Source organism: Trematomus bernacchii, unplaced genomic scaffold, assembly GCF_902827165.1.
Source record: "Trematomus bernacchii unplaced genomic scaffold, fTreBer1.1, whole genome shotgun sequence".
Classification (NCBI taxonomy): Eukaryota; Metazoa; Chordata; class Actinopteri; order Perciformes; family Nototheniidae; genus Trematomus; species Trematomus bernacchii.
The window spans coordinates 10,012,491-10,039,336 of NW_022987828.1; the positions used below are offsets into that span (position 1 = coordinate 10,012,491).

Below are 26,846 nucleotides of genomic sequence, written 5' to 3' on the forward strand. Positions count from 1 at the left end.
TACAAGGTGCTTTACCAATATAAATAAAATGAGACCGGCAGATAGAGAAAGTAGACAATAAAATGAGTAGTAAATACAGAATTAATATTAAAGTGGACCTATCATGCAAAATGCACTTTTGTACGTCTTTTATACATGAATATGTGTCCCCGGTGTTCCAGGGAACTCACCAAGTGTCAGAAAACACAACCCTCTCTCTTTTCCTCCGTACCCAAATCTTTTAAAAACGGGGCTACAACGAGCGGATACAGATTCCATCCGACCCGACGTCAGCCCGGAATAGTGGGCAGTGAAGCTCCGCCTACATGGGCAACGCTCCACCTATCAGGGGAATGAGAGGTTGCCGTGGCATGGTAACAGCATGGTAACAGCATGGTAACATGACGCTCGTGCCTCGCCCCCCTCCTTTGCAGGGGGGCGTGGTCAGCTGCAGCTCATTTGCCACAGAATCAGCCCTTGCAAAAGCAGGGCTGGAATACAGCAAATAGAGAGAAATGAGGCATGGCTAAAATGCATGATCTGTTTGGTATTTTGAATAAAAAACTTCACAGACATGTTTTATATAGGTATGGCCCTACAATATATTATTCAAATATAGCATGATAGGTCCACTTTAACATATATATGAAATATTTCCGAAAGTGTTCTCGGAAAGAGAAACATTTACAGAAGACAAATAATTACTTTATATAAGAATATAATGCAGTTTGTGTATGTCCAACAACAGTTATTGTCACATAACTGTTTTTTCTTCAGTGCTGCTGGTATTGTTAGTTTTTTTGTGTGAAGATATACAATTTTTTCAGCTTCTGGATAATTCAACTTCACATCGTTGCAGCTTTTTTTATATAATAAGTACAAAAAAAGGCTTTATTGAGCTGTGCACTTATGAACCAATTATCCAAGAGAAGAAGAGAGCCTGTGGAGGAGTATTAATGCGTTCAGTTGGAATTCCAGCATTTACACAACATTGATTAAGTGCTGCTATCACGCTGAACAGAAACCCTTGTGCTAAATGTTAACATTGTAAGTAACCATTCTGTTTATCCATTCAGTCTTTTGTGCTCTGACTTTGTCTGTTTCTAGGTCATTTTCAGGTTAACAACAGGACAGGCGTCATCTCAACAGCTAAACCTCTGGATTATGAAAATGTGACGAGCTATGTGCTTCGGGTCCAGGCTGACTCCATGTTGGTTGTCATGTCCAACCTGCGTGTGCCTTCTAAAAGTAAGAAACAGTGTTCAATAAATGGGTGAATGTGGAGGTTGAGCTGTACTGTAGAAAATCAGGGATGAATCTGTTCCAGGTGTTGCATTCATATTTAATCATAATAATCCCTCACTGTGACAGTACAGTTTAATGCAGTCATGGAAATGATATCCAATTTATTTTCCTCCCTCAAATGTATGTTCATATGTAATGCAATTATGTAGGTTTGTACATATGTAGAGATTTTTACATTCTGCCCAGTTTAATATGAACCGTACAGTATAAAAATATACCTTTTAATAAACTTTAAATGTATTTGTGCTACCTACATTGTTAGGCTGCATATTTGAAAACCAGGAAAAAATGTGTCACAGTGTGTACATATATAGGTTTATACTTTATTCTAGTGTTGCCTTTCTCACTATACTGATCCTTATGTATAATTGGTGACAGGTTTACTGCAGCCTATAATTGGTTGTTTATTTTTACACTCCGTTGAACACAGAGCAGATTTTAAATTGACTTACTTTACTTAGGTTTATTTGGTTACTTTGTTTGTTTTCATACATGCAGGCTATGTTTTGTACATTGTGTTTATATTCATTTATGGAATTGCTCAATGCTTTTTCTTAAAATGTGGTTATATTCTTGTACCCGCTCTGTGTGCATCTGTCAGTCATGGTGATTATTATAATTACCATGAAACACGATTTGTCCGTATCTTCAAAGGAGCATATCATAAATCCTTAACAACACTATGTCCAAATCTGTTGTGTCGGTCTAATGATCAGAAATAGCCCATTTGTTTTCATTTAACCAGAACTGCCCCAAAACGAGAGTGGGTGACAAAACATAAATCAAAGCAAACTGTCAGTTAATGCAGCTGTTGCTTGTCTTTGTAGTCTAAGCTAATGAAACGGGGATAATTGCCCATCATTTCTCCCCTCAAAGGCATTCGGGATGTTGAACTCTTCTGTACAAACACAAAGTAATGGGACATCTTCAAACATACTTTTCCTCATGTGGGCATGATTCTTTGAACATTTCAGTTATTTCAGACACACAGTAATATAGACGTAGCGCGGTCAGAAAGGAGGTCTGAGATGCTTTCTGATCGTCCACGAAGCACTGAATCGAAATCATCCGACCGCACTCTCTTTGATAGCCATGCTCCAACTGGGATATCATGGGGTTCGTTTGTGGACAGACGAAAGCTCTGTGAATGATGGATGAAGTGCTAGCTGGGTTTACACCTCCTTCTGAATCAATCTCTTCTCTACCTGCATTGACTCCTTCTTGCAGCGCTTGTCTCTAATTACATGTACACAATGCTCAGACAAACACATAACTCACATCCCTTATTACATGGATGTAAAATAGAGGATTGAAGAGCTTCTGTGGCATCTACAGGCTGACTTCCTGTTTTTAAAGTGTGTTTAGAGTGTAGAAAAAACGTTTATTTCTCACTTGTTTTACTGCACCAAAGATCAAGACTACATGAAGTCTTTCTACTCTCATGAGTTTAAAATCAAAGCATTATGCACAGATTTTTTTATGTTGACTTCTTTAAGCCCATTTTGAACCTTTTAATGCACATAACCTACTGACTTTTATGTACATGCACATGTAGTAATCCTGAGTGAGACTGTTAACATGTTGTTGTTGTTGTTGTTGTTGTTGTTGTTGTTGATGATGATGAGAATGAACTATTGGGCACCCTCAATATTAGTCTGCCTTAGCAGCAATCCCTCCTCCTAATGGACCGGTTTCTTTCATGCATCTTTATGTGTTAGTGAGTGTGAGACAGGAGCGGTGTGCTGCATTTATGTTTGTATATCCTGATACTCTGAGGATGGAATATAGCCGCTTTTTACAAAGACTTCCATCCCCTGGAGTCCTTCCTCTGTGCCGAGCACTCCAGCTTTTGTGCCAGTAATTTGATGTGCTGTGTTTTTGTTTGTCCAATTCCCCTGGTACATCTTGAGCTCCAATGCGATATGGCTTTACATTTTTGTATGCCACCAGAAGAAAAATGGTCCTGGACCTTGACACTGCATATTTTTTACCTAAACTGCAGTGTTGAAAGGTTTTTCTAGCGTACATATTTATGCTGCTCATTGCATAGATGTAACTGTGACAAATTAGGTGGCACAAATGTTATTACGCAGTATATGTGTGGTTTTCCTTTAAAGGGGCAGGATGAATATTTCACAAGCCTCACCATAAGGCCAGTTACAATACCAAATTGATTGACTCTTTCCACATTGTCTTCTCACAAGGTGGTTTCTCCACTGTGCAAATTGCTTGCCTGTTAAACTTTCAGAGCATTTTATTGATGGAATCCTCATGCACCAAGTAATAGGGAAAATAATATCCTCAAATTCTCCAATAAAAGTTGCTATGTAGACCTCACTTAAAAATAATGACTTGGATGGCAAGATTTCATCATCTTTTATTATTTTACTGAGCCATATTTTACTTAGAGTGTGAGGGTTCTCAGTAATTGGTTGGTAAACAGAAGACAAAATGGCTCAGTTTGCCAGGTCTTCTTATCAAGGTCAGGGAGGGAGAAGTTATCAACACACTTTAGACTTATTTTCTCGATTCAAAAGTTGTCCTTAAATCTATCGAAATAAACGTCATCATTGTTGACTCCCAAGTTTTCATCTTCTCCAAAATAGTTGTTGCATGTTTCATTTTAATTGGTTGAGTAAGGAGTAGGGAAAGATGTTTCTCTCTTCAACTAATCCATTTTAAACAGTCCTTGCAACAGATTTGCAGGTTAAAATGGCTGCTAAATAAAGACGTGTTTTCCTTATTTACTTAATTTACTTCTGGTCAAAGTAAAACCAAGTGTTCTATTTGCAGTGTATCTTCCCACAGAAACTATTTTCAGTCAGATTTCAAAAGCTTGGTGAATCTGATTCCTTCAAGTAAAAATGTATTAAATAAATGTCAGAAATATTCAAACCGGCCCTCGTCAGATATTAAATGTATTATTGTTAAATTGGTGACGGCTAGCCAATGACATCTTTGTTGAAAAATACATTACGTTTTTTCCAGTGATGAGACATTTTTTAAAGCTGTCCTTTGAAGTTGTGGACCAGCTGATGACCATGGAAATATTATATTGAAATGACCATTTTTAGGCTCAGTTATGCAACTTTTGATTAGCGCCAGTTTGGATGACTTCAGAAATGTCTTTTCAACAGTTAGTGACCTTGCCGATATACAGTACACTTGCTGTACTCATCTGGTCCAAAATCTTATTTTGTAAAGGTTGCAGCATACCTTGGGTACCAAATGCTTGAATAGGTACATTGAAGTACACAGACTGGAGTCGCGTCTTAACATTTGCTAATGAATGATATGTATTTATTATTTATTTACTCCCACATGGTTTGAATGCATTCTGTTGCTATTTGCTTTTTGCAGCTAACACAGCCAAGGTGTTCATTGAGGTGCAGGATGAGAACGACCACCCTCCTGTTTTCTCCAGGATCCTCTACATTGGCGGCGTGACGGAGGACACCAAGATCTTCAGCTCTGTGCTCAAGATAGTGGTAAGAAACATCATCTCCTGTTTTCATTTGTGTTGGTCTGTGCTTCCACCCCTACAATATTTACCCTGCAGCAAATGTTGAGAGAATTCATCCGATCTGCTCCTTGCTGCACGGTTTCATCTTCTCCCAATATCGCTGGCCCCATCTCTTCTTCAATTTCGCTCTCCCCACTGTATGCCTTCTCCAGGAGCAGGTGGGATCAGAGTGAGTTGAGCGATGTAATCCCCGTGTGTTCACAGAAGCATGGCTGGACATCCTGTCTGATTATCAGCACAAGGTGGTTTCACTTCATTCTGTTTACTACTCGGTATGTCTATTTTCTGTCTGTGTGGGAGAGTGTTAGTGTGTGCTTGCACTTGTGTCTGTATACAGAGTCCTTCAAAACCAGTGTCTTCAATGTGTACGTTGAATGTCAGCACAACAGCTTACAAACATTAATGGTCATGGTTTCAGGATTTTGTTACATAGGGTGCTTCATTTGTAATTAAATAGTATTTAAATACAGCCATGTAAGGGAGTGATTTAGGGGTTGTCCTCTTGACTTTTCAAAATCCTATTTTTGTCCCCCTCATCTCTATTGTGTCAGGTGGATATTAAAATGTCTCTGAATTCTCCCTCGCTCAAGCCACCAAAGCCTGTGTCATTAACCATTATAACTAGGATTTTAAGACAGCATTACTTCACTGCCTGCTTTAATTAAACCAAACCTCTGCCTTCAATGTCAGTAAAACTGCATTCAGTTTGGCTTTGCACAACACATACTATACATCAGCTGGCGGTATTTAATCATGTTTCTTCGTTCCCCAGAACACTACTTGTTTCAGCCTTACCAAGGCTAAGCAGCATCAGAGACGCGATGCTTTCAATTATATAAATAATTATGATTTTGTTGATGGCTGTTTTGTACGACAGCTAACATTGACCTTGAACCTGATTTCCAACTGTTTCTTCAGCAACAATAGAAACACAAATCTGTGTGGAGACTTGGATTCAAGGCTGTTTTTATTCCTCATGTGGTTGATGTGTCAAGGTAAACTCTGTGTAATTTGCCTGTTTGTATGCACACAACACAACTTTTTCCAATATTTTGGAGGTGAAAGGTAACTTTAAATATAATGAAAAATGTTATTAAACTGGGCCCTCGTTGGAAATCTGGGGGCTTTTTTAAGTATTATGGACTTAAATGGGGTGTAATATCTAGCAGGCAGGTTGAGAAGCAAAATGTCACGGAAGATGTGAAAATCCTCCCAAATCATCCAAGGAAACGGCCGGCAGCGGTCACTACAGGCATTAAATTGGTTAGAGTTAAGACAATGGGAAACAATTGGCTGCCAGGGGCTTAGATTTATTATATGGATGGTCTCAAATAAAACTAGGTGTACATTTTTCTGTTAATTAAGTGTATCTTTACTGTTTATGGTATAATCCTTAAAAAAGGCTCTTGTAGCACACAGAAACATTCCTCAATAACTTGGTAAAGTAAATATTTTACTGCATTTGACAATATTAAACCTAGGGTTAGCATATATATTCAAGACCAATTATTAAAGGTGGGGTAGGTAATTTTGGAGAAACCAGCTCGAGTGCGCTAGAATTTGAAAATACACAGCCGGAACAAATCTGCCACTTCCTTACAGAGCCCCTCCTCCAACACACACGAACGCGCACATGACCAATGAGGGCACGAGATAAGTTTGTGCACAGATGGAAGGCTGACAGGCAGGTAGGCCATCCAGTTATTTTAGCCGGTCCGGCTAAAATGATTGGTCGTGCTTTTTACAGTACTACGGCTTCCACAGATGACATTTTTTTATGGATTTTTTGTCAAAGCACTTAAGATATTCATTGCTATCGGGATGTTAAGAGCATTCCATGGAATATAACAAAAAGTGTATCTCAAGCCGGTTTCTCAAACTTACCTACCCCACCTTTAAATGTCAAGAGATAAAAACATTTTACAAGATACCTATACAGGTAATAAAATAATCCAAACACATTCATGCAGAAACAAAGAATATCAAAGAGATTAGCCCAGGCATTATTTTAACTTCAACTCAATAGATCACATTACAATTACTGTACATTAAAAGTGATTATAGGAAACACAATTGTTGCTACAAATACATTTTGTAATGCCAATGATTGTGAATGTATTTGAAGCCTTAAAGGTTTGGCATCGACACTGTAGTAGATGTATTCCTTAACCGTATATGTACGTTGTATACAATGTATGATGATAAGATCAAACAGAGAGAAGGTAATAATCCATCACGCGTGTGTATCCATGAACACGCACATTACATGTCACATGCCATGTGATATTAGAACTATGATTCACAGCCGACATCTTGACTTATCATAGCAGGAAATGCTAGGTGCTGTTTACAACATTAAAAATGGATTAGTTCCATTTACATGTCCCAGGGCAATTTTCAGAGGCAATTTAATGAATTTGTAGATTGGTAGAGTGTGTTAGGCACAAACAGAAATGTTGAACAGTGATGCAAGTATCTGCAGATTCCAGATAAGTAGTGTAAAGCAAATTATTTGATGATAAAAATCATTTAAAATAATGACCAATTTATTAATATGTAAAAAGAAACTATTTTATGTGTGTTCAGATGTACAAATAGCACTGAAAAGATCATCATCGGCCGGTTTCATCACCACAACCAGTTCGAATCCCTTTCCTGACATTCCTTTAACTTGGAATGGACACCAAAGTGTAGAATTATGGGTCAAGTGCTATCTATAATTTCCCCGGAGTCGAGGCTTCTTTGCAGTATGGCTCGTGTGAAGTGTTTGTACTTGACTTCATTAGTAATGAAGCTGAGAGCCTTTTCCTCTGGAGATAATCATTAGCAATAAAGCAAACATTTGGCATACTCTGACACTCCAAGTCAAAAATAGTATAATCCCATGATTTAGTCATGGCAGACATTTTAATGTAAGCAAATGAACTCTGTGGTGCCAGACAGGTTTGCTGTATTTGATGCTCAGATCTAATTTCAAGGGTGAAAGAAAAGTCTGATTGCATGATTACGCTCTGCTCCTTGTATCACTTAGTTGACCCTTTTTTAAATTAGTAAGTAAGTGGATTCATGGGCGGCCAAAGGACTGCATGGCCCTTTGTGTTAAACATACTGATAAAGCTTTTTCAACAACAAGCAGATGCTATTAGCTTTCAATTCTTAATGTAAACCATCAATATGTTTTCCCGTTGCTGTCTTATAGTACAACGAACTTCCCTCAGTGATAGTTTTTCCCCCAAGTGTTCACAACTAAAAGGTTTGCTATACACATAAATGATGCTGTTACATATATTTGCTATTTTCTTCACTCAATGAGGATATCTCACTCTGCTGATTTATTCAGCTCTTTCATTGGGATCTTGCTCCCCCCCCTACCCCTCCTCCTACGATAGCTGGAAAGAAAAAATTGCTCCTATTTATCAGTGTCACTTGCTACAGACAAGCTCTGACAATTGATGCCTGTGTGTGAGCTCACTGGCCATTCAGAATATTTGCCTCAGAGGTCGATAGGAGAATTCTGTGGTTTTGCCAACAATGACAGAGTGCTTTGACAAGCCTCGTGCAAATTATGATACTCATAAATTGTGGACTGAAAGTTTTTCTCGCCGGTCATTTTTGTTTTGATTTAAAGGTGGGGTAGGTAATTTTGGAGAAACCAGCTCGAGTGCGCTGGAATTTGAAAATACACAGCCGAAAAAATCTGCCACTTCCTTACAGAGCCCCTCCTCCAACACACACGAACGCGCACATGACCAATGAGGGCACGAGATAAGTTTGTGCACAGATGGAAGGCTGACAGGCAGGTAGGCCATCCAGTTATTTTAGCCGGGCTTGATTGGTCGTGCTTTTCTCATAGAGATGAGGGGGTCAAAAATAGGATTTTGAAAAGTCAAGAGGACAACCCCTAAATCACTCCCTTACATGGCTGTATTTAAATACTGTTTAATTACAAATGAAGCACCCTATGTAGCAAAATCCTGAAACCATGACCATTAATGTTTGTAAGCTGTTGTGCTGACATTCAACGTACACATTGAAGACACAGGTTTTGAAGGACTCTGTATACAGACACAAGTGCAAGCACCACACACTAACACTCTCCCACACAGACAGAAAATAGACATACCGAGTAGTAACAGTACTACGGCTTCCACATTTTTTTATGGATTTTTTGTCAAAGCACTTAAGATATTCATTGCTATCGGGATGTTAAGAGCATTCCATGGAATATAACAAAAAGTGTATCTCAAGCCGGTTTCTCAAACTTACCTACCCCACCTTTAAGGAATCGAAAAACATTGTTTGAATCAATCCTTAAATGTAATATATTTCTCAAATTATTAGCACTTATTATTTATACTTTCACAATAACAATGTATCAAATGACCCCCTCCAGCCAGGTGTAGTTTAAAATGGTTGTCCGTCAATGGTTTTGACATCATTAGAGAACATAAGTTAACACCATGACTAGAGATGATGGATGCACTAAAGGCAATGCTGCCATAAAAAAACGAGTCGTATAATCAGACAGCTCTGATGGCCTGTTGTCATGACAAAATTGAATCGTTTTGATTTGTCACCTAGATGAAGAATAATAATGCGATACGTCACAGCGAGATCAATGCACCACAAGGGGTCGCAAAATAAACCACGCCTGCAGAGTTTTAAGCATATTACTCTTCTGGCATGTCCTGTTGGCTGTCAAAGACCACATATATCCTGTTTTATCCCTGATTGGGAAGTGGCCAAAAGTGATATATGCTTGGGACCAACAGCCACCATCATGGTCAAGAGCGGAAACAATGATTGGTGGATGTGGCGTAGGCTTTTCTCAACACACATTGTCTTGTTATGAGTTTAACAGAGATATTTTATGTGTAACTAATATGTGTTCTTCGTGTGTTACAGGCCACTGATAAAGACACTGGGAATTACAGTCAGAATGCGTACCGCCTGATTATCCCGCCTACACCAGAGGGCCAGGACAGCTTCGTCATAGAGACCTACACCGGTATCATCAAATCAGCCACGATGTTTAGAAATATGCGCAGGTCATATTTCACGTTTGAAGTTATTGCAACAGACGACTATGGAAAAGGTCTCAGCAGCAGTGCCGATGTGGTGGTAAGTATCCAGTGCCTTTAATAGTGTATCTGTTTGTACTTATCAAATACATAATGCACATACTGTACTGCTTTATGTGCACGTTGGTGAAAGCTCTGTGTTAGTCCTTGACTTACATGTCAGCCGCGCAGCAGAGACATATTGATTTCACGTTGTATGTTGCTGTCACAGCATGGTATCTCTACAGAGAACCGGCCTTTGAAATATGGAATGGGTTTGCAATGTCACCTGTCTGTAATTCATTGATGCAGGGAGAGCCTTATCAAAGGGGCATGCCACCCATTTTACACGTCAATGTCAATTTAATAGTCATTGAGGGACTGCTGCACAACCTGTAAAAGAATGTTGAGTAAGGTCTTCTGTGGCTTTGGAGGAGCTTTGTCAAGTCTGAGAAAATTAAAAGTGACATCAGTTAAGTTACTTGGATTGGACTTTTGAGGTTTAAAAGTAAAAGGTTCAATACTTTGAGAAATACGCTTCTTGCTTTCTGGCAGACTTAGATGAGAAGATTGAATTCACTCTCATGTCTGCACAATAATATGAAATAATGTAATAACTCTGTCAGTTTATCAAAAGATAGCCTACCACGAAGAACAGCCATGTGTATATTTGTTTTTGTCATTTGTAAACCTCTGTTCTGTTTTTCTTCATTGAGATAATGTGTTTTTGATTTTGTTTACTCTCTCTGAATCTCTCTTGAATTATTTGCAGTAGTTACAGGACACACACTATGTGGCCTCTGCCGGTCGCTGATATTCCAATTAGATTTTCTTTCAGCCATACATAATGCGTGTCTGTTTGTGTCAGTGTGCATGTCTTTGTGTCACTTGCCTTTGTACCATTTCTATTTTTACAATAATTACCCCTGACATATGCTGTGATTGGGCACAGCTTTGGCTCCAATTCAATGCTTATCTTTCCTTACTGTGGGAAGGCTTATTTTTCATTTCAGTGAAACATGTCTGGCTAACAAGCCTCTAACGAGACAGCAGGAGGGTCTGGGACATTGCCTGCATATGAGAGAGCAGCGAGTGCGTAACCATGGTGCTCGTTAATTTTCAAGGCAAACCTAATTTTACAGGATTCGCATGGGAAATTTGACTTCACAGCACAGAGGTTGTTGCCTATTCCCTTTACTGCGGCATTAGAATAAAGTCCTGTTATGTTAGCTGCATCGATCTCACCAATATAAGCAGGTAATAAGAGGGTCCCACTGGCTCTAACGATCAAACGCACAGTAGGACACATGTGACATAATGGCTTTATGTCATTTATCTATATTTTCTCCTGTTTGTTTTACCTCCTGGTCATTTATGTATTTATTTCCCTCTTTCTCACTATCTCTCAGGTTTCTGTGGTCAACGCGTTGGACATGCAGGTTGTTGTGTCCACTGTCCCACCCCATTTAGTGGAGGAGCATAGGGAGGAGCTCATTCGGTAAGACAGCATTTACTATGATTCAAATACGAATAGAAAATATGCTCAGCCAAATGAGAAAAACAAAGTCTACGTTTGCATAATGCTTGGTGTGAAAGTTGGTGTTACATCTAATATAAAACAAGCTACTTTGTTATAGGAACGTTTAACAGTCGGAAACAGTTTTCCTTTCAACATATGCCTGTTACCTCATCCTTTATCCCACTCTCGTCAATGTAGCAAATTATTTTCAGTACATTCCCTTGCCCTCTAATACTCTTTTGTTAATTGATTCAGGGAAAATTGACACTGGAAAATTAATTGCAATGTTTTGAGCAGAGCTATGATACGAGGTGAACTTGGTTCAAGGTGGTACCTTAATTTGTGTAACAAATCAATGTTGAAGGCCTGGAATGATATGTATGATTTTGCCTGACAATTATAAATAAACAGGAACTAACAAGAATGAATGTTATGTACAACATATTTGTTGTTGTTCAATAACTATTGACCAATAAATTAAGAGATAGCCAATGAGACTCTTTTTTTCTACAGACGGTTTTCCTTGTCCAAAATTAAATCATGATAGAGATTTATGAAACATCTTTTTGCAGCTCTTGGGGCACCGTGTTTAGTCTAATTAGTCAATCTGAAAGGCAAATGGGTGTTAATACTTGTTTTTCAAGAGCATGCTGCGTTGTGACTCGGCTTTTTAGGCTGAAAAACACACAAATTAGTCATGTTAAGCTCCTTGCAGTGCTGACATTTGATAGGTCTGTGATTTCGCACAGTGCTGGTGATGATCCAGGACCATTTTACCTGAGCGCTCACACTGTTTATCAACCTTGGCAGAGGCAGACGGCCAGGCTTTCTTTTATTGGCTGTAATTTAAGGTTTGGATTCCTCCCCGCCTGAAAGGATTATCAAGCCTTACTTTGCCAAGAGCCTAGTGTGGAGAAGCAGAATGCAACCCAATGGGACAATCATTGCCAGAAAGGCGTACTTAAGATTGGTGGCTCTCATATTGCTTTGGGCGCAGAGGTCCAAGAAATGGTTTGAACTAATACAAACCTGGATGTTTTGCTTATATAAATCAAGGTTTTGTTCTACTCCTCTACTGCTTTCTTCATAAAGTTTGACCTGTGTTTTTCTGTTCATCTTAGTATTCTTGAGCGACACGTCCAGGATCAGATTCCCGGGGCCAAGGTCATTGTGGAGTCAATTGGTCCACGTCGTCATGGCGATGGCTTTGAACTCGAGGACTACAGTAAATCGGACCTGATGGTGTACGCCATTGACCCGCTTACCAACAGGGCCATTTCACCCAAGGAGCTCTTCAAGTAAGTGAGAGTTTTATTTTATTACAAGAAGTACAGTCCACCCTGCAGTCTCTCTTTGCCCTCTGTCTATAAAGTGAGTCAGCAGGCCCCCCATGGCTTCTTCCTCTAGTTTCCAGTTTTTTCTCTGCCTCTACTTTCTTTATAAAACTTTGATTATCCTGCAGGCGCACCAAATCTTCTATGTCATCAAAAAAGACAGAGGAAAAGGAGGGGGGTGAGGTTAGGGAGTTACCACAGGAGATTGTAGCAGGGAGTATTTAAGTCGGTCCATTCAACCTGCTATACCAGTGCTTTAAAGAGCCTGGAGATATGCCAGCAAAACATTTGTATTGCTTTTGTTTGGGGACAGGAGACAGAGAGATGTATGTGTGCTGAAGCCTTCTTTAAGGCAAGGCAAGGCAAGGCAAGGCAAGTTTATTTATATAGCACCTTTCAACACAAGGCAATTCAAAGTGCTTTACAAAAATGGAAGACATTAAGAAAATGGCATTTAAAATCAGTCATTAAAAATAAAAGATAATAAAATAAACATTAAAAGAAAAAATTAGGGCTGTCAGTCGATTAAAATATTTAATCGCGATTAATCGCATGATAGTCCATAGTTAATCGCGATTAATCGCAAATTAATCGCACATTTTTTATCTGTTCTAAATGTACCTTAGAGGGATATCTTTCAAGTTTTTAATACTCTTATCAACATATGAGTGGACAAATATGCTTTATATGTTTGTTTATTATCATTTGAACAATGACAAATATTGTCATGAATATTAAACACAACAACCTGAACATTACAAATATTCGCCTCAATTCAACCTGGAACCTCTCTCATACAATAATACTGTGTGTGTGTGTGTGTGTGTGTGTGTGTGTGTGTGTGTGTGTGTGTGTGTGTGTGTGTGTGTGTGTGTGTGTGTGTGTGTGTGTGTGTGTGTGTGTGTGTGTGTGGGTGTGTGTGTGTGTGTGTGTGTGTGTGTGTGTGTGTGTGTGTGTGTGTGTGTGTGTGTGTGTGTGTGTGTGTGTGTGTGTGTGTGTGTGGTGTGTGTGTGTGTGTGTGTGTGTGTGTGTGTGTGTGTGTGTGTGTGTGTGTGTGTGTGTGTGTGTGTGTGTGTGGAGACACTGTGATGGATCGTTGAGCTATGTGCAGCTCAAGGCATATATGCTCGAATGGGAGCTGCCTGGACGCTGCAATAATGTTGCGCTGACTTTTCGTACAATGTCCCACTGTCTGGCTACCTGCATAAAGTCAAGTGCTCGGCGCAGTTGTCGGCGAAATGTCATTGAAACAGCTCCTTATATCCGTTAGCGCAGCTAGCTAGCACCAGATGCTAACAACAACACGTAGGTGTGCCTCGCTCGCGCGAGTCGCGCCACACATACACACTCCCTCCCGGTCCTCCCGATGGCCAGTCCGGGCCTGCCAGTGAGCGTGGAAGTGTGGTCTGCCACAAGCGGGCGGCAGGAGCGGGGCTGTCAGCATCAGCTTGTCGATGGTATTTTACACTCGATGCGCTCTGAAACTACGGCGGCCGAGGACAAAAAATACACATGCGTTAATCGCGTTAAAATAATTAGTGGCGTTAATTTTTTTTTGCGTTAACGCGTTATTAACGCGTTAACTTGACAGCCCTAGAAAAAATACATGGATAAAAGTTACAGTGCAGTTTAAGATGTGAATAGTTCAATTAAAAGCAGCGGCAAAAAGAAAAGTCTTCAGCCTGGATTTAAAAGTAGTAAGAGTTGCAGCGGACCTGCAGGTTTCTGGGAGTTTGTTCCAGATATTTGGAGCATAATAACTGAACGCTGCTTTACCATGTTTAGTTCTGACTCTGGGGACAGAAAGCTGACCAGTCCCTGAAGACCTGAGAGTTCTGGATGGTTCATAATTTAGCAGTAGGTCAGACATGTATTTTGGGCCTAAACCATTCAAAGCTTTATAAACCAGCAACAATATTTTGAAATCTATTCTTTTAACCACTAAAGGCCCTGTGCACATGCTATTAAAGCACCAAGGAAAAATGGCTTACATGACACTTTTTCATCACTTTAAAAGAAAAATTACCTGAGCTGGCGTCTCAGGACAATCCCACCTTTCACATATTTCCTTGCCCTTCTGTCAAACCAATCAGACTCCAATCTTGAAAAGGAAACTCCACCAGAGCATGAGAGTTGCCAATCAATAGGAAACCCCCCCTTCTGAGTTGTCCCCTTCACTCTCAACAACCTTGCCCCCCTGCTTGCTTACATTGATCTGACACTATCTTCTGTATTTACTCCTCCTCACGCATTGTAACGGCCAACTCTGTTTGTGTGTTGCTGTTAAACCTCCCTCTGAGTGAGACTGTCACCATTTCAGTTCATGTGGAAGTCATCCATTCACATGACGTTTAGAGGTGCATTGTGTATGTACTGAATTAATCTATAGACATGATCTAGGTGTCCTTGACGATCGGAGGATTGCTTCAATGGGTTTTAAGTGGGGGTTTGAGGCTGAAAACCATTGAAAGTGTGGAACTTGTGTCATAAGAACAGCTTTTTTCAAAGACCATAACTAGTGGCCATCAGCTTATTTAAAAAAAGAAGCTTACTACATTCCTGCTTTACTGTAAATCGCTTCCTTAGATACAGATACTGTCAGAAAAATCCTTCAGGCTAAAGGAGAAAATGCTTTTAATGCAGTCAGGGCATGTCTCACAATGTTGTGGGGTAATTGCATGTAGTATATCTTCCACTTTGCTGGCAGATCACATAAGAAGAAAAAATAAGATGGCAGTGAGTGTATTCTTGAGTGTCCTTATGCCACCTTGAAGACAACTCTCTCTCTACCATTTTACCTTTTTTAGAGGAAAGATTGGGAAGCCAGTTGATAACCTTGACAAAAATTATAGTAATTGGATGTGGCAGTGTACTCACTCCTTTTGTGAAAGCCACACTGACATTTGATACAAAATAACATTTGAAAAACAGCAGTATCTGGAATTGTCTCTCTAAACTCTGAAGTATGAATCAACACATTTGGTAGAAAGTTCACACTCAGAAGTGTATGTCCTATTGAGAAATCGTATACAATTTAGGATTTTAAAAAAATCAACATTTCTATGAGTTTTATGCAGATCCCCAGTTGCAGCATTTACCGTATAATGTGTTGATCTAAATTACAGCAAAAGCTTGAAATAATTATCTCAGCTAATGAGATAATTAACCTGCAAATACGTTTTTGCTTGGGCCACTTGAGCACAGCTGAAACAAGTGGTAAACACAAACATTGACATCTCCTTTTATCACGTTACAAAGCAACCTTATCATTCAATTGGTGATCTCTTTTAGCTCTGATTTGGTCTCTACCAATTTTTAGGAAAATGTCTGGCTTCTTGTGTTTTCACTAGTCCTCTACTGTGTCATCTGCTATACATAAGAAGTATACAGTGGGTGTTTATAGCTTCACCCCTGCACTAATCTGCTTGCTACAGTAAAATAAACAAAGTGAGAAAATATATATTACAGCTGCTATAAAATACATACAAAAATAGTTTGCAACATAAGGATTAAGAGTAACAACTGCACTGCTACAAAAACAATATTCTCCTGTTTTTTTGTGTTATAAATCACAGGTTTCTTGATGGGAATGTGCTGGAAATCAACAAGGAGTTTCAGCCATTACTTGGTGAGGGAGGCCGCATCCTGGAGATCCGCTCTCCAGATATCGTGGCCAGTGTGAAGAAGGCGGCCCAGGCGGTGGGCTACACAGAGGGGGCTCTCCTGGCCCTGGCCATCATCATCATCCTCTGCTGCATCCCTGCCATCCTCATCGTCATGGTCACCTACAAACAGTGAGTACCCTCGCCACAGTGATCATCGCTGGCTTCTGTAACCGATTAATCATATTTAACCAGTTGTCAGGAAATTAAGAGGGGAATACATTTTCATTAGACGGACTATTGCCTTGGATGACTTGTGTAACACCCGGTTTTAGTTGAAGCGCTTGCTCTTCACATACCAATCGGATATTTATTGCTGTAATTTAAACCTTTGTGTTGATCCTGTACCCTGTGGCATGTTGGAATAGACCCAGCAAAACCACAAAAAGCTTGGTTGAAAGGTGTATTAGTCAAGTATTTAAGATAAACCGGGAGCACTCCTTGCTTTGTTGCTGCCTTTTTGTGTTTCTTTCTCTCTCGCCCTCTTATCTCTGTCTCTCTCTCTCTCATAAGATATGCTGACTGCGCACTCTGCTGGGCTAATCTTCCTGCTCATGCTCTGTGAAAGCAGATTAATTAACACTCATTTGTGACAAATATCTACAGCCAATTGTGACCGTCACAGTGCATCTTCACGCTACTTAATCATATCTGCTTGGCACACACACAATAAACAGTGTCTGGCTTGCATTATCTCTCATTCACACACACACATTGTGCAGTTTACAGAAGTATGATGGTTGTTTTTTAAAGGTGAGGTAGTTTAACTCTTAGGTCGCACAACCTTATCCTGTCTAATTGTTGGCATGCTGCAAATGTTCCCTAAATGGGGATGTTTGGGAAATGTTTATTGACGGCAGATGGGCAGAGTGGCTGTCCTTACGCAAATCCACAGACTAAACGCACAGCAGAAAGCTGTTCGTGGTGACATTAGACCTAACACACAAACTGTCACAGCAGATGGCACTTTGTTGGTAGCGTCATTACTTTCGTGAAAATTAAACTGATTTAGGAAATCATTTTTTGTGTTAACACAATTTGCTGTAACCTTTTGGAACGAGCGTTATATTTTAAAAGTGTATCTGTGTATTCATGTGGAATAATTGAATTTTGTTTTGAATAAGTAATGGTGACATGAAGCATAGAAGATACACTTAAAAAGAAAGTAATGTCCACTTTTTCATGTTGCCTTGCAGTCACTGCTCGAGGCTTGGCTGCTTCCTGCTTTGCATAGAAATGGAAAAGAAAGTGCATGAAGTATTTCCCTGTTTTGTGGTTAAAGAGAAAAACATTATATGTTATACAAAGATTTTTCATTTTCTGTGTAAGGATTGCATTAATAACGTCCATTATTCAATTAACATTGTTTGGGGTTACGCTCTTGCCAAATGATGTAATTATTTGTTTTTTTTGTCCCCTATCTCCCTCTTCCTCTGTCTCCTCTCCTTTTTTCTGAATCAAAATCTATCACCAGGTTCAAAGAGTAAGTAATTATTCTTGTGTTTTACAACTCATCGCTTTTCATGTATCAAGTGTGTGTGAGGAGTCAAATTGTTCTCATCTTCATTAATCATTAGTGATTAAAATATGTGTAAAGATAATGAGATAAATGCATGCTACATAATGCCACCCTTTTTTAAATGTTTTCCAGAATATAATATAAAGCAACACTAATTTATCTTGTACCTTTATAGAATGATTTTCATATCAAGCTGATGACATTCGAAAAGAAAATCAACCCAAAGTCAAAAAGACTTATATCTCTGCGCTTATACCCGCTTACTGACCTCTAACAGTACGCTCGTCACTCTGTTGAAAGCTTCTGATCTGTGACCCATCATCTCTCACAGGCCTGCTAGTTAAAATATAATTGCACAGCATGTAACTCTGAAAATAGATAGCTGAAAACAAATGGCAGCATCTACAATGACCTTTCAGTTGTTAGGTGTCAGAATACTTAATGTCTGTTTTTACGAACTTCATGGATATCTACAGGTATTTTTCTCAAAAGAAACTTTATGATCTGATTAAAATATGTTCATAACCTCATTGTTCTAAAACTGTGCAACTTTTAGGGTTAATATGCAGTTGGTGAACAGAGTTAAACAAGCTAACAAAAGACAGATACAACAATTTTGATAACAATCTAAAATGGCAATACATATTGGACTAACAGTAGACTGGTTTGCTAGCATGTTAACCTTAAGATTTCAATCCATTTAAAAGGTTTGGTGAGTTAAGTAAACATATTATTCCAATGCTCAGTACTTATTGTAGTATCTTCTTCGACTGGTAAAAAGTTGTAGCTCTATATCAAATAAGAATAGATGTTCGCTATCCTCATCCAACAAAATCAAGTTATTCTTTTTTATTTTAAAAACTGAACATAACAGTAACTTTAGTTTTACCGCCTCTTACTGCATGTGCTTCTTTTTAGCAAAAATGCCTTGTATAACAAATGGTTAATTCATGGTAGACTTCATGCATAAGTGATGTGCCAGGCTTCTACTCACTTTTTAACCACACTGTTCGAGGAAACAGTGTGGTTCATTCTTAACTAGTTTAAATATGAAAGAGGCAAAGACTTTTATGTTGGGTTGATTTTTCTTTGTATGCTTGAGTATGAGTTCGTTTTTTTCTCATTTATTCCTTTTTGCATGTGGACTAGAAACACATATCTGGGTGATTGTAAATGTTAACACTTTGCACAGGCGACAGGCAGAGTGTGCCAAAACTGCCAGGATTCAGATGGCTTTACCACCAGGAGGGAAAGCACCTCCAGCAGCTGCTCCCACTGCTAACCTTTACGAGGAGCTTGGCGACAGCACCAGGTAGGTTAAACCTGACCCTTTATTATCTCTCACCCATTCCACCCATTCCTATGATAACCAGGAACTAGCTCTGCAGGTCCCTTTTTTCATTTCTGGGGGAAATAACTCAGAATAAATGCCTTCCGGTTGAATGCTACACTACACTATTTTCCTGGTTTTCACACCAACTTTTCTTGAGAATTCATAATCAAATGCCTCCTAATAACAGCTGGCAGCTCTGCAGGTTGACCTTAGTCCTCCACCTGCTGCTTTAGACACATCAGTGCCTGCATCAATGGGGCGCTCTGCTCTTTGTCTTCCAACTTTAGATGTCTGAAAACAGGAATGGATGCTGCTGCACAACTAGGGATTACACTTTATTTTATTTTAGAGCATGTATGTGCTCATATTTGACATTGTATACATTTGTGCACAACCCTCTAAAGGTAAGAGTGTATTGAGGTATACAAGATAGCCTTTCATTTTCTTTTAACATTTTGATTTCTTCTTACAATATTATTCGGTAGTATGATTAAGGCATGTTTAAGGCACTGTATATATCTGATTATGCAAATCTCCATAACTGATCCTTTTGATGAATACAGGTTGCTTGTAAATTGTATTATCTTGGAGAAAAAGAAAACATGATTCAGCTGATGATTCATAATAAACAGTAATAACAGCTGTAAGGCAGTGTTAGATGTAACAAATACAACATATGGCCTGTGCTTAGTCGTTGATTTTTATAAATTACTTTAAATCTTCCAACAATGTATACCTACATTGAATGATTCCTGAGCTTACCTTTATTTTCAGAGTGTTTTGCTATCCAATTTCACCTTTAATTTATAATAGTATCCCTAAAGTGTAATGAAATATTAATGTCTGCGGATTAAATGAGGTTGAATTGAAACTGCTGCCCTGCTAGGATTAATCCTTTTCATTTACATCATTTTAAAGAAATACTACTACTACCATCACTATTGCTGTCGAAAACTGAAAATGTAAATTTAACGGCAAGCTGTAAAGAATCTTTACAACAGATGTTGACCCACACTCAACAACAAGCAGAAGCTTTTGATTCTGTAGTAGGAGAAAAGCTCTCTTGGGGATCGTATTGCTGCCGAGCAACATTTATTTGGGGGTTATTTTATAGCCTGCGCTAGGAACAAGAAAAGTTCCTATAAACAACCACATTAAAAGACTTTGAAACGGCATGTTTATAACAAAGGTGTGTGTGTGTGTGTGTGTGTGTGTGTGTGTGTGTGTGTGTGTGTGTGTGTGTGGTGTGTGTGTGTGTGTGTGTGTGTGTGTGTGTGTGTGTGGGGGTGGGGGTGTGTGTGTGTGTGTGTGTGTGTGTGAACGGTTTTGCATATTCTCAAATGCACACAGCAAATAAATCAGTACAGTATTGACGTACCCTTGAGCTTACGCTTCCACATCCATGACATTTCTGCTTTAGTCTTTTTACCATCTGTCTGTGTTTCTATCTTCTCCATCATTTCTATTCCCTTGTCTCTCTGGATTCAGACTGCAGTAAGTAATCCCAAACCAAATGGGATCTATCTTGCTGAGTATATGCATATTCAATTTATAGATACAATTTTTGTAAATGTACCTATGCTAGAATTATTCCTTTATTATTAATACCCTTTCAATTTAAAATGGCCTATCCTGTTATAGTTCATTGTAATTGTGGTAACAGATGGTAGCCGTTTTCCAAAGCTTCAATAAACCCCTTACTATGTAGTCAGAAAAGCGGTAGTGCACTTAAGTAGATATGCCTATAGCTGTTTCCGCTCTACAGTACCTTCCCATTAGATATTAACAACTTGTGTGCTATGTCGCCCTTACTTTCACATCTTTTAGTGTTGTGACTGATTGCACTAATGCATCCAATATGGCTTAATGATGGTAATGAATTGCATTAAACTGTATCTGAAGACCATAGCCCAGCCTATTTTGGGGCATAATTGCTATTTCAATATTAAAGAGCATCAGATTTGTATTATTCATCATAAGCTTAGAAAGTTATTTAAAACTAATCTATGTTTATAAAATTGAGAAACAAGCATATATCTGTTGGACCAGGGTGTGCAGATGTTCTTAATAACAGTCACAATACTAAGGGTCATATTTCAGTTAAGATGCAGAATAAAATGATAGCAGTTTTGCTTTGCCTCACCCTCTGTTCTTTTGCTTTGCTCATCCTTTAACTTTCACTTGTTTCAAGTCTTTTTTCTTTTTCACCTCAACCTTTTACTGGCGCAGGGCTAACAAGTCTGTCATTGCGGAAGCGAACCACCAGAGGATTCTTAGCAACTTTGCCTGTCGCTCCATGGCAGCCCACGGCAACGGATCATTGCATGTCGACTTGCCTAAGTCAGAGAGCAACGTGACCTTCCTGTCGGATCACAACCCACTTACCACTCACAACCCAGTGTACGATGACAACAGCCCCCTCAGCAGTCCTGAGGCCTTTCCACATGCGGAGAGTTCCTCTGAAAAGCGGTTCTCCTTTTCTCCCCCATACTCAGCAGGGTCAGACAGTGTCTGGTCGATGCCTGCTCACATTCACGTGGGGCTGCAGGGTTGTGACGGGCCAAGGAGACCATCACTTATGGACCCAGACGATTGGGAGCTTCAAACACTCCAAGCAGAAATGAGCAGCAGGCGAAGGCTAGAGAGTTCGAGCACACTTTGCATGAACAGCAGCACAGAGGCCAAGTTGTCAGTCCGTGATCAGGCCAGGCAGTTTGAACAGCAGGCCCTCCTGGAACAAACCCTCAAGCACAACTGGGGCTCCCAAGGCTCCCTTTCTACCATCCTTGTTAGTGATAGAGACAGTGATGATGTTCTGGAGCTGACCTCAGAAACTCTGTTCTCTATCATGGACTATTCTTACAGCCCCGCCTCTGTGGGCAAGGATGTGCCCCCCAGCATCATTATTGCTCAGGGAGATGACTCGTTGCCCCTGGTTGGTCAGAGACAGACTCCACCCGGCCTGAGGAAGTTTAGCCCCAGCGACATGACAGATCAACCATGTCAGATCACTGTGGAGATCATACCAGATCCACCAGAAAATCCCCCGCCTCCTCCTCCGCGGCCAGCTCCACATGCCCCACCCACACTTCCTCCCTCTAGTCCACCTTCTTCTCCCCCTTCAACACTCTGCTCTCCTAAACCTGAAAACACCCCTCAATCCTCTCCTCCTCCAGCCAATAAACGGGTTTCGCCCCAACCTCCACCGCCTCTTCCTTCCTTACCTTTCCCCGCTATCAGCAACCACTCGCGCCCAGTTGTCCGTTTTCTCCCAACCACTTTGCCGCCCGTGTCCTCACTTCGCCCTGTTTCAGAACGAAAACATCCTCCCCGTCTTGACCAATCTCAAGCTGATATCAGGAAGAGGGAGCTTAAAGGGATCCTGAAAAACATTGAGAATCTAGCCGAGATAGAGAGGTCTGTTGCCAACCTGTACAGCCAAGTCGACAAAACCTGCAAGGTGCCCAAGTTTAATAAGAAACCACAAATGACTGAAGAATCAGAAGGTGCTAACAGACTGCAGAGCTCTGATCCCTGCGATAAGCAGAGCACGCCAAAAGCAACCAACTCCAGCTTTGCAGGCCAAATCAACCCAACAACAAGTATGAACCGTGTTGAAAATGGACCAAGTGAACTGAATATGGAAGGAGACACTCAGCAGCCAAGCCAATTGAAATTGAAAAGCCCAAACAGAGATGAGGACTCTCAATCCACAGTGCTTTGACTTTTTCTCTCTGTCTCCACACGCTCATATTTTCCATTTATTCATGTACATGCCTGCTTTTCTGTTGTTACTTAATAATCATTATTTTCTGCACAGTGGGTAGTATTCAGTTTAAGCTTTTGCAAAAATAATGTTGACTGTTTGTCTTTCTGAAATAATGCTTTTTTACTTGGAAATCTAATTATAGTGCCACCTGCCAAGAAATGTACTTAGCTCTGCCATACGATTTGCTTCCAGGCTTGTATTAGTACATAAAAGAGGCTTGCATATACAGCATTAGTTTGGCTCAGTGCATTTGCTATGAGATCTATGATAACCATACCCTTGAATGATCTGTTTAGTCAGTTCATCATGATATTAGCATGTTATTTCAGTTAATTATCTTAGCATAAGCACTTCTTAACTAAAGCTACTTAAATGAAATTTCACTAAACAGCTACATTTATTATTCCCGCAACCCTGGGGTCTGTTTCCTCAACCGTTTACTGTCTGCATATTGCTGATTTTTAATTTGTTATTTTTCACATAAGCGAAGAGCATGGGCATTTAGTATGTTGTTGCTCTGTGCAGAATCTAAATGAAGCAAAAGAAGAAAACATAATGTCGGATGTTTTATTTTTTTTAATGAGGGAAATTTACATAGCGTTTAAGAATGTCCCATAGGTATGCAAATGCTATGAAATGAGCTTTGAAAAATTTAAAAAGGATTATTGCATATTTGTGTTTTTAACATATTCAGGATGTTGTTGCAGTGGTGTTTTTAACAAACTACTTACTGTGATGGATGGATGTAAGACACTATCCTTACAGATGTATACAACAGCAAAAGAGAGAGACAACTAATTGTCATATCCACCCCCTCAGCAAGGAAACAAAATACACATAAAAAAAAGCAAATCTAGGAATATATAAACTGCATGTAAATTGAACAAATTAGATACAACACTAAGGCAGGCTACAGGAAACCCTTTTAGTTAAATATAATACAGTTGAATGCAGATAAAATGGGGCTATGCACTTCTAAGTGAGAACATCTTCTAATGTTGATTGTAACATCGACTATAAAAACACATTGACAGGGTCTCCCGGCTCATGTTGAACGAGGAGAGCTAACCTCTGGGGGACCCGCCTTTTCACATGTCTACAGAAATCCTCCCAGCATGATAAAGTAGTCACTGTGATGTTCGGCTGCACACTGGAAAAGGCTAATTAGAGAACCAATCAATCGTTAACTAGGGCCTCTGCCTGTGGGACTGTCAAGTACTGTTACCCTCTCCTTTTGTCTCCCTTCTCTCCGACCTTCTGCCTTCACCATTTGTCTGTGTTTCTCTCTCTATCTCACTTCCTCTCCCCCTGTAGTTAGTTCTAATACTTTCAATCCGTAGCCTCTTCTTGTTAATCTTCTCTTGTGGTTCTCGGGAGATTATATTACCTTCTTTACACTCATTGCAATGCGGCCTCTGTCCCCCTCTCTATTCCTTTTTGTGCTTTACTTCCACTCCGCTGTCTTTCTCCCACATACCCTTCATGTGTTTGTTTTAGGTTCCATGCCCTAAGGCAAATGGTCTTAGCATACCTCCCTTCCAGAGCAATGTTATGTTTGATTCATCACACATTCCCCGATGGGCAGATCGAAGGCCTGCTAATTCTGTATTCCATGTTCACTACATGGGGCAATCTCTTTTTTAGAAAGGCAAGCGGCTCACATGCAGTTTTTCAACCCAAGGAACAGTGAGCCCTAATGGATGGTATTCTTTATATTCCATTGTTTCCAACTGGTTTTGATCAAACTCTATTGTGTCCTGGCTGATGAATCATTGCAGTCAAAAAGAATCAAAAGTAATTACCAAGCTTAAGACTAAAAGTATGCTTTGGGTAGAAATGTTCTGTCTCAAATTAACCATAATAGTTTGTTTTGAAAAAAATACAAAACAAAGACCTAAGATAGTATACAATAGATTAGGTTAATTATTATTCATATTCACACAAAATGCTTATCAGAGAGATCCTTTGTTGCATTAAAACATCCCCTTGCTCTTACACCTCATAGTGCATGATATTTTTGTTATTGTTCAACATTTTGGGGAATACGTTGATTCGCTTTTGTACCGAGAGTTTGATAAGAATATCAATAGCTCTCTCACACAGGAGAGTGGTATCAACTCTTGACAAGCATACTTCCTAAAATTCTAAACTATTCCTATTGATGATTTCTGCTACAAAAGTGTGGTTATATTTGTTTTGTTTCTTAAGGTGTTTATGGCAGCAGAATAAGAAAACGTATTTATATGCTTTTTCTACATAGAAATATGTAGTGGGAAAATGTGAAGCTAGTTATTTTTGAAGATAACCTTACTTTTATCAATATGATAAACTGGGTTCATCAGTATTCAAGTCTTGCTGTAATTCTGAGCTCACCTCTCTCACCTCTTTTTCTATTACATTACCTTATCACCCATCTTCCCCCAAGCCCTTGTGCAAACTTCTTACGGCTGCTGTCCACTGGGTCATTTTTCTCGATGTTTCATGAAGAAGCAGTAGCCAGCAGCCAAGCCAACAAGTCATCCATCAGATCCCACCCCCATCATCCTCTCTGCCTGGGAGGTGTGGCCATATGGCGGTGCCCTGTCCCCTGGTCCCTGCCCATAATAACAGATTACAGCTCTCCAGAGGAAGCTCACATCATTGCTTGGCCATATATCAGAGTGTGAAAGTCGTCATTATTTATGGGCCCAGACAGGTTACAGTTGTACGCTTGTGAAACTGGAGGGGTTCAGCCGGTCTGCTCCATTACTCGCAGTTTCTCATTGACTTGTACTAAAAGCACTGCAGATGCACTGTTGTCCTCAAGAGCTGCCCTGAGTACTTTTTAATGCGTTTGAGAATCCTAATATTAGCTTACTTCAATTTAGCTTAAAAAGCATTGTCTGTTGGAAAGGACTGACACATTATTTGTGATAAGCAAAGACAATTTCATTAACTTTGTTTGAGTCAGTAATTCCTCCATGAATCACAAAGTCCTTTTCACATCTGCTCGAAGATTCTCCAGATATGTCTGTATAAACACGGACTTTTTCGAATTCCAATCTTCCTCCCCTCTTTGCTATTTGCATTTATTGTATCTTTTTTTGCTCCCTGTTTGGATGAGATAACGGGGGGGGGGGGGGGGGAGAAACAGCCCACACCAGCACGATAACATTGTGGCCTAAGGCACCCTTTTTTAAAACTGAACAATATCTGCAACTCTGTAATTTAACACATAAAAATGCACAGTAAGTAAAGCTGAAACTTCCTCACTGGTCAGCAGAATGTAGACACGCTAGTCCTGTAGACCAAACATTTCATTTATCTTAAAGCACTTAATATTTTGCTGCCAATCTGTATTCATTATTTGTTTTATTCCCTCCTTTCTGCGGCACACAGCAGGCAAGGAGGCTATGGCAGACAGGTAAGCATTCCTGTTGTGATGTTTTATTTATTTTTGTTGCAGGGAGAGATTTTGTCCATCTCCAGGCAGTTTACATCCTATTATTCTTATCTACAACTCACTTGATAGAAAGCACTGAATGAGATTAAGATGAGATCCTGATGATAGGACTTCTAACACTGACATTACAGTTTAGCTTTAATTCACAATTCTGTCGTAGTCCCCAATGTTTCTGTCAAATAGCAGATAAGAATGTGAGTGTTGGAAAACAAAACATAATCACCAAACAAAAACTCTTTCTTGTTACCTTCAAATAATGAACGACCAGTAACGGACATACACAAGATGTTTTATTTTTCTGTTGCATTTTTTTCTTACTTACTTTAACTGCCTGGCTTACGTCTTCCCTCTTTTCCTTGCTGTGTTCCCATCAGTATAAAATCGATCTTTCACCTTGCTCC

General features: G+C 39.6%; 1 protein-coding gene across 1 annotated transcript in view; it reads left to right on the forward strand.

Annotated features, from left to right (window-relative positions):
* The window catches only part of pcdh15a (protocadherin-related 15a), a 159,696-nt gene that overhangs the window by 126,369 nt on the left and 6,481 nt on the right, over nucleotides 1-26,846 (forward strand). The window contains exons 25-33 of the mRNA XM_034151808.1: nucleotides 1,087-1,227; nucleotides 4,645-4,772; nucleotides 9,713-9,928; nucleotides 11,277-11,365; nucleotides 12,508-12,684; nucleotides 16,296-16,514; nucleotides 17,857-17,865; nucleotides 19,094-19,213; nucleotides 26,382-26,406. Of these exons, the coding sequence (XP_034007699.1) occupies nucleotides 1,087-1,227; nucleotides 4,645-4,772; nucleotides 9,713-9,928; nucleotides 11,277-11,365; nucleotides 12,508-12,684; nucleotides 16,296-16,514; nucleotides 17,857-17,865; nucleotides 19,094-19,213; nucleotides 26,382-26,406 (1,124 nt within the window). The remainder of the gene's footprint in view (nucleotides 1-1,086; nucleotides 1,228-4,644; nucleotides 4,773-9,712; nucleotides 9,929-11,276; nucleotides 11,366-12,507; nucleotides 12,685-16,295; nucleotides 16,515-17,856; nucleotides 17,866-19,093; nucleotides 19,214-26,381; nucleotides 26,407-26,846) is intronic.